This window comes from Strix uralensis, chromosome 4, assembly GCF_047716275.1.
Source record: "Strix uralensis isolate ZFMK-TIS-50842 chromosome 4, bStrUra1, whole genome shotgun sequence".
Classification (NCBI taxonomy): Eukaryota; Metazoa; Chordata; class Aves; order Strigiformes; family Strigidae; genus Strix; species Strix uralensis.
Genome location: NC_133975.1, coordinates 125,238,754 through 125,252,163, shown reverse-complemented (window position 1 = coordinate 125,252,163; position 13,410 = coordinate 125,238,754). Strand labels below are relative to the sequence as shown.

Below are 13,410 nucleotides of genomic sequence, written 5' to 3'. Positions count from 1 at the left end.
GGAGTGATGATACAGCCCATTTTTTTTTCTCCCCGGTGTGTTTTGGAGTGTATAGGCTGTAAGGTCCCTTGTGATGAGTTATATCTGTAACCTGCACAGCACTCTGTTTCTCAGGTTTGTTGTTGCTCTTTTAACTTGAACAACAATAGTCACAGTCAGGCAGTGCTTTGATTTTTCACAATACTTTCCTCTTATATGATGGTTACAAAAGTCCATTGGGTCTTGACATTCAGCTCCACTCATTCCCGTGCTGTAGTTGACGTGCCAAGCCAGACTGACCATGACAGAAATCAGTACATTTTACCCTGTCTTCAAACCTGAGTTACAGTGAGGGGGAGGGCAGGAAGCCTCCCCGGACGTGTGTTTCCTGCACTGACTGGATTTCTCTTTGGGGGACCCTGCTCTCATTGTACTCACATGAAAACATAGGAACCGCCACCCTGGGTCAGAGCAAGGGGCTGTCTCGCCCAATATCCTGCTGCAGACAGTAGCCAGCAGCGGATCCTCAGGGAAATGTGAAAGCATCGGGGCTGTACAGAGGTATCCTTCCCCTGCTATATCCACCCGGCTTTAGCAGGCAGCAGTTTAGGAAGTTTCTTCTCTGGAGGATGCATTCGGGACCTTGTTGTTAACCCCAGATGTGCGGGTCCTCCACGCTGCTTCTTCCCAGACAAAATCTGGCCATGGGAAGTCTGGTGACTAATACCAACTTCCTCCAGGGGCAGGTAAATCAAATATATTCCAAGCCACATGCTGTGCCCTCTTGAATTGTCCTGGCTCCTCTGGGGATGTATCCATTTATAACAGCCAGGGATTTGGGCTGCAGTGTCTTTTTATTAGGAATAGACCTTGCCACCCTTTGTCTTTGCTATGTGAGTGAGTGCCTCAGGCAGGGGTTGGTTAAGCCTGCTGAGGTTCACAAGCTGCAGGAACACCTCCTGTTTGACTTTTTGCAGGTGACACTGGAAGGTGCAGGCAATTCCAGGGCCATCCAAAAGCAGCCTTGTATGTTAGTATGTGTTTTTCCTACCTGAAATGTCCAGCAAGGTATATGTGATTAACATCTGGGAAAATAAATACAGCACCATACCTTTGCAAAATGATGCTGTCAAAATACTTAGTAATACATTTATTTTGTTAAAATAAACTATGTACAATAGATGATATTAATGTGCAGTTACAATATACAATAATTACATGTTTAAAAGAGGATAAGTAAAAGAGTACAGAATCATGTGATGTAAGTAGGAAACAAATACAGTTTACATGATTTTTAAACTATGCAAAACACAATTGCTGGAAAACTGAATTTCCTTGTTTTTAAATTTTATTGCTTTAACATGAATTCTGAAGATTTGGTTAATATTTGAAAAAAGATATACCACTCAAAAGTCAGACATAATATTTTAGTACTCATCCTTTGGTTTTACCAGCCCCATACTCCAGCGATATTGCACACAGCAACCTTTAAGACAGAAAAATTCAGTTGCTCACATCAAGTAAAGTAAATGGCCGTTTTTCTTAACTTGCTAAGAACTGACTGATGATGTGTTAGGTCCTGATTTGTGCTGAGGTCATTACATCTGCTTCACAAACTCAATTAGAGTAACTTGTTGCACTGTTACTTTGAAGTATTGCTGAAGTACTATGCAAAAAGAAAGGAAAGAAATTTTCTTGTTGTTGTGTTTTCAGGGGAGCAGAGAATCTCTTTGCAGTGAAATGCTTGTATTTTACAAGTGCATCAACATCATAACAGGTTAAACTGAATTCAGTTATCCTTGCACTCGTCCATCTCCCTGCTCCTCTCTGCAGCCTTCTTTGAAGCTCTCATGGTGCTGCTGAGCCCCGGGTATGCCGGTGTGACTCCACGAAGGCTCCGCGCCACGCTGGGCTCACGCTGTACTTGCTGGGGCAGCATGGGCACCACGCTGTGCCTTGCTCTGTAGCATTTCCCACCTGGCAACCTGGGCTCACCACCTTAGATCACTTCTGCTCATGAGTGAAGAAGACTTTGCCAGTGTCTTTTCCCCTCTCATGTAGCTTTATGTTATTGCTTATTAAAGAATTAATATTTACAAGTTTGGGGAAAGTTTGGGCTCATTTACTTGATACTGACAGGGCAGTTCAGTGCCTGCCAGTTCTGTAATGCAGTTAGAGCAGCTGCCTATTTTGGGGAAAAGTACTGGGAGAGACGTTATGACAGTCATACTGTGGATATGGCTTACACCCAAACTACTTTGACAGACATCAGACAAAAATTTCTACGTGTTATCAGTACAAATAACTGTTCTGTTGGAAGATGTGGAAACTGTAGACTGGTGACAACTGTTTACTCTGAATTCATTAACCTCCGATTAAAGTCAAAATTCACCACAGTTGATATCAGCAAGAGCTCAAACTGATCTTTGGCAAAATCAAATGCAACATTAAATCTGGCATCCTGAATAGGATGAGATGAAATTAAGTGACAGCAATGAGTGCAGTGTCAAACACAGCAAAGACAACCATTTGTCTTAAATATTACATTGTTAATGTAATAATTTTCATCTTTAGCCTCAGTAGTGGTTGAAATGAGGAATTACAAATCCAGTCTCCAAAGCTCAAGCTAAAGATCAGATCAGCAAGGTCTCCAGATGCCTAACTTCTTTCGGGAGTCCACAACCAGCAGCCAAAAGGTATAAAAGATTCTTGGACCTGGCTCAGTGTATCTGTGCTCAAAGCTCGGTCAGCCACAATAAAGGGCAGAAAAAGAGGAAATGTAAAGACTCTCAAATGCTTTCCACATTAGTCATGTGTAGATCCCATTGAAATTTTCCATTGTCTTAATGAGAATTGAAATGAAGCCAACTTACAGCATCTTTGAAAATCCCACCCTAAAATTATAGTTAGAAGAAGCAGCCAAACACTGCATTATGGTCTGCACATTCTTGAAGGGATGGGGATCATGCTCAAGATTATTTTTGTTAACACATTTTCAAAGTTAAAGAGATTTTTCACCACTGACAGCAATTCATATGATTTTTTGCTTGTTGCTCTGTGATATATGGGTTTGTGAGTTCATTTTCCTCTTACAATGAGGTTCTGACTCTTTTTTGCTGTTCTGGTGGGGTTCCTGGAACTGCCCAGGAAAAATAGATTCTTATTCACATGTTTCAGAAAGCTTTAACTGAAACAAAGAGAATTTGAAGATTTTTTTCATCTTAGTTATGAGAGTCCCCTTAACACTTTAAAATAAAATTTAAGTTTTAGGATCAAACTGACTAATTGTAGCTCTGGGCCCTGATTTTGGAGCTCTTCCCCAAAGCAGAAGTGTAGATGCTATTCTGTTGCATTCATTACTTCTAATCGGTGTTTTTGTCCCAGCTTTTCAATGCAAAAATAGTTCTATTCGTGTTTTGTTTTGATAGGTGAAGACAGCTGAGATCACAAGCCACTACTGAAATCAGTGGGAGGCTTTTTCCTGCTTTCAGAGGGTCTTTATTCACTAAGAGAAAAATAAACATTTATAGTAGAGATTTGTCTTCATTTTTATGTAGAGCTCAAATGTGTCTAGAAGTTATCTGACGTAGGTCACTCCATGCTCACCTCCTGTCACAGCAGATACTCACCCAGTCCTATAGAGTTGTGAATCAAGAAAATGTTCTGTTATTTCCAGATTTTTTTTTATGTAGGATAAAACACATTACAAATCCTCTTCAGGGAAAAGGAAAATACAGGGAGAAAGGCATGTGCAGCCAGATTTCTTCATTCTACCTGTTTATTGAACAAATGGTCCCTGGGCCAACATGACCATATGCTGATTGCTTTGTTGGAGAAGACAAATGTGCTTTTATACAAGCCTGGTTTGAGACAGACTGATGCCATTGCAATTTATTTTTAATCCAGCTGAAGTTTCAGTGTGGTGAATCAAGAGGTATTTGCTGTGCCACTTGGGAAAAAAGCTACAGAAAAGGTCACGGACTGCAAGCAAGTTATGGAAGGAAATGGCCATCTTTCATGTTTGAATTAGAGGGACATTTTTGTAAGGACATGGCAGCTTGCATGGTGAAAACACATCTGGTAGACACGTATCATTGGTGTAATAGGCCACTGTATCGCTTGCTGTGTATGAGGTTGGGTGTGATGAGGAGAGGCAGCAATAGAAATTGTTTGCAAGAACTTCTTCAACCTTTTCCAAGCTTCTGTGAAGGATTCTCAAATTAGGTCTCTGGAGTCTTGTGACAATATCTTGGATGGGATCTTGACAGCTTGCCATTGGTGGGAAGTGAAGCCCATGCATCTTTGTCAACAGATAGTCACTGATAGTGAAATATTTGTTTCCTGTTGCTCTCTGTTCGCTACAGTGATTTTCCCACCCTTGGGGTGGGTTTTTAGCCACTTGCCTAGAGTTGCATTGCAGTGATTGTTTCTGAGGGAGTCCTGTTTGGTTTGTGTAGCAGCATGCCCGAGGCTTGTCTCCTTTCCCAACTCATTTCTTGAGTTCTCTGCCACGCTTCCTTAGAGATGGCAGATACCAGACAGATCGTGGTGCTGAGCATGACAGAACACCAGGTGATTTGTCCAGTGTGTGGGGAATGGGAAATCACTGCTTTTTGGGGGACACAGGTCACCAACACTAGAGCAGCTAGAAGAGATTTTGTTACACGTTAACTACAAGGGCAGGTCACCAATGGCCATATTCAGCCTCCCTCATTTACCTGAGCTGCATCATTGGGACTGAATGAGACATGAGGGAGTTGGGGACAATTCTTTGTGAAGTAAGATGCTCTTCAGTATGAGGAAGACTGTCAAAATCTGGCCCCTTAATAAAAGTATTTGGAATAACTCTACTGCATATTAAGATGCAGCGCTGTATTTAATTCTGTGTTTATTTTGAACTGAAGCAGTGCTTTGAAAGAGAAAAAAGGTGAGAAATATCAGATAGCTGCTGAAATGATTGTTTTGATTGTCATGCTGGACTCAGAGTGAGTTCTGCAGTTCCAACCAGCAAGAAGATTTACATCAGGACCAGCTCGTGTGGAAGTTGAGGGAAAGCTTCACATCATGCCTAATTCAAGGCAATGCGAGGCAAGAGCTTGTAGTTGGTTGTTCTTCATAAGCTACATACTACTGTAACAGTAGATATTTACAGGGCAGAGAGAGAACGCTTGGGAACGTTTGGCACATAGGACAACCAGGGGGAGCTCATCTTGAGAGCTGCTCCCCATCACTCCTGGAGGCTATAAGTACATGGGACTTATACCCAGTTGAAAAAAAATGCTGCTGAATGGATGTGCATGGGGTTAGAGCCTTGTTTCTGCATTCTCCACAACTTTTATGAGCTCTGCGAGGCACAGGACAAACTATGGAAGTCTTTGTGAGACCTCCTCCAGGTCATGCTGGATGTGGTGATATAGCACAAGATTGCCCCAGTTCTGCTGGTCTGGTGTTTTAGCAGTGCTCTGAAGGGCAGAGGCATCTGTAGGTTGTTTTAATGTGATAACTCTCTAATGTCTTGAGATAGCTCTTTAATACATAATATCTCTAATATCTCCTTTCAGGAGTTTGCATGAAAACCCTCTGGGAACTCTGAAACTACAACTTCAGGTTAACAACTCCTGGTAGAACATTAAGGTTTCAGAAGAGGCTGAAGGACATGGGTTTTACAGGATCTAGCAGATTTCTTGTAAGTTGAGAGTGCTTTTGAAATGATAGCAGACTATTAGCAAAGGCAGCTCTGTCAGGAAAGGTTTTGACATCAATTGCATTAAGAGGACATTGTCCAATAGGTACCTGGGATGGTTTATAGCCTTTACAACTCTACTAACTGTGTTCCTTTGAAGGTGAAATCGGTGTCTGATTTCTAGCTCATCTTACAGTGAGAAAACCCATCTCCTTTCACCTGGCAATCCTTTATTGGTTTTCTTTTTTTTTGTTACTAATGGTGCTTGAAAGTAACTCAAAGTTTGTATCTGTTGCCTTATGCCTGTGTTTGCACTGTGTCTGGTGTTTTGATATTTCTGAAAATAAGCTTTGCTGCCTGTTCACACACCATCTGTTGGCTTTTAGAAAAGGTATTAGGTATGACTTCCCAGATAGTCAATAAGTCTCCTTACATCTGCCTACAATCCCTTTCTAAAGCTTATTGGCCTGTGCTATTCCTGCCTCCCCAAAATAATAACGTAACAGGGCAGATCCTTGAGTAACTGCCACATTGCATGGGTAAGTGTGCGTACATAACCTAACACAGGAATAATGTTTATGGGACCTGCATGAAGCATGGCTATTTTAAAAACATTTATTTTTGTTGGAAGAGAAATTAAAAACAAATGCAGTGCAGAGCCGATTTCTCAGAGGTTTGTGTCCACTCTCCCTCCCTTGCTGCTCCCACATGTCAAATTTTTGTCACAATCAGCTTGAAAAACTTGAAATTTTACTGCCTCACAAACATGATGTGCTTGGTTTTTAAGTGCAGATAAAACCCTGGCTAGTCATTTTTTTGTATGCATATTAATACTTTTCTATCTGCTTTTGCTGCTGTGTAATGGTTTGTGCAGGGTGCTGCAGTTTAATACATCAGGACAGTAGCATTTTAACTTCTACATCACCATAGGTTTTTTAATTATTTTTCCTCAAACCACTGCAGTTACATTAATGCTACAACTTCCTATGTGATTTTTTATTTTATATGCTTATCCTATGTCATCCCACTAGTATTAATAGACACCTCTGATACTCAGTGACACACAAAAATATAATTTGATTATTTGTGACTTTCTCTGATGCATGCCGGGAATGCTATATTGCACTTTTCCAGTGTGCTCATTATTTTATGACAAGCTCAGCTGTCAGTCTGGATTTCTATTTCCTCTCTATTTTGTGAAGCTCTAAGAATATCTGGCAGCTCCAACCTGAGTGTTTGCATTGCGCTTCAACTAAAACAGACTTCACTTACTTTAACCAGAGACTTGTATATAGGCTAGCGCTCTACAGCAGCCTACATGAGCTAAACCAAAGGAATCATCCTATTTTCCTATTTTATTTCCACTGAAGTAAATGGCAGCACAGTGAAGCCCTATTTTTCTCTGAAATCTGTTGAAAGCTTTTTTTTTTGTGTGTTTCAGTGGACTTCTAGTCATGTTGTAAGGCAACAAACATTACCTAAATATTTATTTATTTAATCCACTCCTAATTTTCCTCATACTTCCCTAGAATCTCTTTACAAGTTATAGTTCAGCTGATTGCCAGTGTCCCAGCTCTGCCTGGGGACGGCAACACAGCCTCTGCGGCACGACATGAACTCCTTCACTGGGCTTCAGCACTGTCCTCGCTCTGAGCTGTGCTATATCAGCCAGTCCATTTGAAGCAAATGTCTGGGACATAATAAAACTGAATATAAAATATGCACAAAAATACCAGCAGTGAGGAAATCTTTCTATTGTCTGTCTTTGATTTAGCACAGCGTTGTTTTCATCCATGCTTGTGTGCAGCTGGAAAGAAATGGTGAGTGAAAGCCAGCTGGGAACTGCAACAAGGTGTTTGCCTTGAATTTGATCACTTTTGTCAGAGAACTGTTGATTTCTACCTGGAAACGTTTTGGGGTGACAGAGCTGGTTTCTGTAGGTGTCCATGGTAAATTAAATTTGTACTAAAGGAGGATCTTGGATCCATGAGCCTCGATGACTGCAGGATTGGGCACTGCATCACACTTGTTCCCTTCTCTGGGCCAAGGGTGCAGTTCCTGTAGTCCTGCTGAAGTCGCTAATTGCTCCAAGTAACACCGGGCCTATAATTCACCACTAATCACAAGAGTTTTTCTGGTTGCATGTGTGTACTCAGCCGTGCTACTGTGCTTCTGAAGGGGAGTGGGCTGGCAGTCCCCTGGAGTGGGGTGCGGGGGGGCACAGAACACGTGTCCCTGGGCTGGCAGGGTGCACTGCTGTTACTTGCTTACTCTTAGCACTTCTGGAAATGCTGACTGCAGGCACTGCTTTGCAAGGAGTTACAACAGAGGTCTTGAAATCTGTATTTGCTGGCACTGTGATTTTCTACTTGGGGAATGAAATCCATAACAAGGCAGTCTTGTGGCATTGCCAGGGTACCCGAAGGCAGATGCAGGTAACAAGATGCCCTTCGAGTTCACCTCTGAAGTGTCTGTGTTGCTGTGATGTGCAAAAGTACAGGGTCCCTGGAGAGGCTTTAGTGAAAAGGCACGCTTTCTTCAACAGCGAAGAGAGCTAACAGGCAGCTTCCCTTCCCTTAAGGTCTGGACTTCCCAGCTCTGTGCTGTCGGCTGCAGTCCATCATCTGCGACTCACGTGAAAGTTCACTCCTGAGCACTGCAGCCGTGCAACTTAAACAGCACTCACAGTAATGAAGATGGAAAAACGGGAGCAAATAAAGAAGGGACGAGTGGGAGGAAGGAGACTACAAGTAATCAACATGTTTGATGAGTTTTTTACATGAGATACGCCATTAAAAAAATAATCTTAAGGCAATTGGATCACCTTAAAGCACTTGAAATCAGTATGACCTTTGGCTTTTTGGTTTTTGCTATTTTTGTCTGCTGGGTGAGATGTAGAAATCCAGCTGATCTCTAAGGTAAATTTTCAGTTGCCATGGCAATGTGTCTTGTTCATGTTCTCACTTTGGATGGGAGATGGTTCCACTGCTATTTCACGTCTAGGGCAATATTCTTTGGTGGCAAAATTTCTTTGTTTCGGTACATTAATGCTACAACTCTGTTCTTTCTTTCCCAGCTTATGGAAACATGGCTCAGCCTGAACATTCCCCTGTAAAAATACAGTTATTTGCATTTTTCTGTTGTAAGAACATTCCTTAAGTCTGGAGGTAAATGTTGATCCATTTTGATAGCTTGGGTGCAGCAACATCCTGACACTGTGAAGTTTCACCATTGAAAACAAACTAGAATCACTCCACCGTTGCTTTCATGTGGTTTGAACAAACTAAAGTATATCCTGAACTAGCGAGTCTTATAAAAGAAAAGTAATTTAAGAGTACATCCTACCTATAGTGTATATCTTACATATTAGATTTTTACATATCTCCATGTGCTTTCAGTCAGTTCAGATTCAATCCTAAGTACTGCAGATTCCTAATTTTGATCAATTCTTGCTTAAGGTCACAAATGGAGTTTCTCTTGTTTCTTTTACCACCTTTATTCTTTGTTTTTCCACACACCACCTTCACCTTATTCCTAAGGTGAAGAGTCAAGCAGGAGCAGGCATCCTGGTTTCTGTTGGCTCAGTGCAGTCTGCAGTAGTGGGAACAGGCTGCATACAACTCTGGAGGGTTAGGAAAGCACATAGACATGAGTTGGCCTAGTCTGATACAGCTTGGAGGTTTCACAGAACAGAGGGCTCCTATATTGGGTAAGAAGGACCCCTTTCTGGTCATGTTCCCCATTTCAGTTGCATGTGACCGTCGTTGCCTTTCTAACCTGCTTTATTTCATTGAACTCATCTCGTTTTTCTTTCCAAGTGACTTCACACAAGGGTGCAGCAGCTGTAGCACTTTGCACAACGCTTCTTCTTCTTCTTGGGGTGGAAAATGGTCAGGATTGCCTCATCAAAGACAGTCTTAAGGCCTTTCTGCGTGAGGGCTGAGCACTCCAGATAGCACTGTGCTCCAATCTGAAAGAGAAGAAAGAAAATGTGAGTACCCATTGTTGGGAGAGACAAAGCGACCCTGTTCCAGCTTCTTTCTAAGTGTATCTGGCTGCCTATGGGATTAAGGGACAAGCTCAGGTGGTCATCCTGAGCGAGAGAGCAGGGATGAGCATCAACACCAGTATCTCACCACAGGGGATTAATGGGGAACAGGAATTCCCTGCACGACCCTCCAGAGAGAGGGGGACTGGATCCATGTTTGAGCTTGGCCTCTCATCAGTGTAGCTAGGGAGGGTTTCACGGAGTTGCTGGGTTGTTAGCTGAACCCCTTCATATACTTGGCTCTTCTCTGCTGACCTGTCACCCCCTGTGCCCTACCTTCTGCAACACTAGGGAGCTGCTACCTGGGGGAGGGCTTCCAGCTGGTTTCTGGGAACTTGGAAGCATCATCTTGAGATGGGAGTCTCCTGGGCATGCTGGTATGACACACAGTGGCCTGGGAGAGCAGTCTCAGCTTATTCAGCAACTGTGTTACTTATTCAGCAATCTTGTTGCTTATTCAGCGTATTCTGCTAATGGATGCTCTCACTGGCCTTTGAAGGCCAGGGTCTGTAACAGCACTTGCAGGATGTAAGGTGGAAATGGCTGGGGCCCAGATGTCTGCATTTCAGGGCTTGAGAAGGGCTTTTATCCCCCTGCCTTCCCAGGAGAAAGGTGCAATAACACAGAAACCTTGGGAGCTCTTTCTCTGCTGCTTGAAGTGCAATGGATAAGTGAGAATCAAGTTGTCTGTGCTTTTGTAAGGGATAGGGATGAGTTTGGCAGAAGGTGACTGCAGAGGGGGGTTTGCCACACACACCTCTTGGCAGAAGCCTGGACAAGAAACACTTGACTTGAGTAAACAGTAGAATCTCTTTTGCTGCCCTGTTACCAACTGCTGTCCCATGCTGCTTTGCATGGAACTTGACCAGCTATTGCAGCAAATCAGTAGGATCTGGAGTTGCAATCTGTGTCTGGGACCAGCCTGTTTGAGCAGAAGCTTTTATCTCTGTCTGGGACCAACCAACACACCCCATAGGAGTTCAACTTGAATGAAACAAACGCCATGGAAAGCTGTGATCAGTCAATTTTGTGGAACCTCAGAAAAAGCTTTTACCTCCTTTGCTAGCTTCACACCGTGCTCATAAGTGAGTGGTTTCTCCTTCATGTAAAGCAGCCGTGCCAAAGTTTTGGGATCATCTCGGAGATCAATCTAGTAGAAAATACACAAACCCCATGCTCAGCACAGCCTTGCTGTAATTCTTGAAACAGATAGTCATAGCTTTACAAACCCACAGTCATATACTCACATAAGGGCATCTGTCCTCAGATAATACTTCAGAAATGAACTGCATGTGTATTTTCATTTTTTTCTTTTTTTTTTTTTTTTTTTTTTAAATTTCTGTTTAACATGAATTAGTTGTCACTGGTGGGTTATTGGGCCACAGCTCAGATAGATGCAATACAGTAAAGATACAGTTCTCAATGGCTCTCACAACGCATCTTGGAAAGTGTTGGTGGAAGCCTTAGCCACACTGGAAGGGGAGGGTGCTGCGCCCCTGCACTGCATCACCCGTAAAACAACCTGACAGGCCAAACAGACGCAGCTCAGTCTGACTGACTTGAAACAAAATCCTTTATTTCCATGGAAAACATCAAAGTGAATCATTCTGGCATTCCAAACCCATCCATTTTCAGAGTGTGTGCTCCAAAGGGTAATACTTTTATTGTAAAATGGGTGTTTTAGATTATTTCAGTGTGAAAAACAAAGTCCATGTTTGAACGATTGGACTTTCCTATGGCATGAAGATTTTGGTTTTGACTAGAATTTGAACTGTTTCTCTTACTTGGCTTAGGTTACTGTCCAGTGTTCGGACATTTTCCAGACTCGTATCCCTATTTCTCACAGTCTCTAGGCCACTTTGTATCTTGGAAGCAAACCCATATTTAAGGAATTTTTGTTTGATTGATAGATTCATAGATTTTAAGGCCAAAATAAAGTGGTTTGATCATTTAGTCTAACATCCACTATAACACAAGAAGGACAGTGAGTCACTATTTGCAATGTTGATGTAAAACATGCGGGAGGCTATTTCCTTCACATGTCTCTAAGTCAGTCATTTGGTTAATTATTCCCATTCTTAAAATTTAGTTTGAAGTTTAGCTTCTGCTTCCAACTACAGACTTTGATGGGATTTCTTTCCCCTCACTAAAGGCCTGTCAGAAATCTTTTCTCCCTATAGGTATTTATGCCTTGATACCATATTAATATACATTTGAATAAAAGGATGGGATGAGTTTTGCCAGTTGTGACTAGCATGATGGGACATCTGCACGTTGGTTTCCATTACCAGTCCCTGAGTTTTTCTCTAATGGCTGCATATCACATAAGAAGTTAAATGGGAAACCTTTCTACAGAGCTCAGCCTCCAGCCACCCCTGGGGTAGACTAGGAGCCCCCTCACTCTGAAGACCCACCCGATGGCTGGCAGTGACCTGGAGGAGCATTACCTGTGTTCCTATGAGGACGTAAGGCACATTGGGCATGCAGACTTTCAGCTCAGGCACCCACTCCTCCTGGACGTTGTGGTATGAGGCAGGGTTCACCACTGAGAAGCAGATCAAGAACACATCCGTATTGGGGTAGGACAGGGGTCTCAGCTGGTTGTAGTCCTCCTACCAGAGGGAAAACAACAAATGTGTTATGAGGTGGGGGATAACTGCAAACGGGGGCATCATGCTGGCTCTTGATGAACTGCTCAACACTGTCCTTCCATGCTCTTGTACACTTATAACCTCCAGGGAGCTGCTGTGGGGGAAATCACCTGTCATGGGCCAAGGGTGTTGTTTTGTCAGCATCTTTACCCAAAAGAAACAACTTATTTTGTTTGTGTGTATATTATCTGTGGTGATGCTGGTGTAGAAAGTAATGCTAAACAGTGGCCATCACCTGTGGTATAATAAAAATTGATCTTGAGGCTGTGTGTACCAGCCTCAACCCTTTGACAATGTGATACCATCCTGGGAAGTATTATTTGACTGTCACCACTAGCTAATATTTGCTAATGATACACATCTCTAGGGGATTTTCTGTTAATATTATGGACTTTCTCTTCCCCAGTAGGCATTATAGACATGATCATATACAACAAATAGGGCCTCCGGGCTCTTTGGTGCCATCTCAGTCAAGTATGGTATGCAGCAATGGGTCAGTCAGCAGAAGACATTCATCTTGAAAGCACAAAACAGGTCAAATCCAGCCTGCAGTGACTGGGTAAATCACTGGGGGTGATTTAGTGTTTCCACAGGCCCTGAACTGGGGCAGGAGAGATGTTTTCTCCATGGACTAGTTGTGAAGAGGGTAAATTTTCAAACAGCTCAAAGCGCAGCTGTGTTATGTCGCAAGCTGGCTTTGATAGTTGTTTCAAGGAAGAATTTAGGTCTGTTTTCAGGCTTGAGATGTTGAGAGTGAGCAGAGGTTTTGCAAGCTGTGTGAAAGGGATAGAATAGCTTTTTCTGATAGTGAGAGCATATGTAGCTGTGTCTGGTGGGTACTTTTCAATGAAACCTGTTAGAAAATTTCAGTGCAACAGAACAGATGCTTTTAGAGGGGATACACCTGTTCTGAAGACTTTTTTTGGGGCCCAGAATTAAAAAAGAGGAACGGTACACAAAGATGAAGTGTGGGAAATGACAACAAATGTTGCTGTGAAGCCTGACTGAGACCTAGGTCTTTAGTTTATAGTTTCTGCATTCTGGGCAAG

The 13,410-nt window shown here is 42.6% G+C and overlaps 1 protein-coding gene across 1 annotated transcript in view; it reads right to left on the bottom strand.

The window, feature by feature from the left end:
- Nucleotides 1-1,103: 1,103 nt before the first annotated feature.
- Nucleotides 1,104-13,410, bottom strand: part of RHOJ (ras homolog family member J) — a 63,601-nt gene continuing 51,294 nt past the window's right edge. The window contains exons 3-5 of the mRNA XM_074869008.1: nt 12,158-12,322; nt 10,765-10,860; nt 1,104-9,632 (exon numbers count right to left, since the gene is read on the bottom strand). Of these exons, the coding sequence (XP_074725109.1) occupies nt 9,486-9,632; nt 10,765-10,860; nt 12,158-12,322 (408 nt within the window). The 3' untranslated portion in view covers nt 1,104-9,485. The remainder of the gene's footprint in view (nt 9,633-10,764; nt 10,861-12,157; nt 12,323-13,410) is intronic.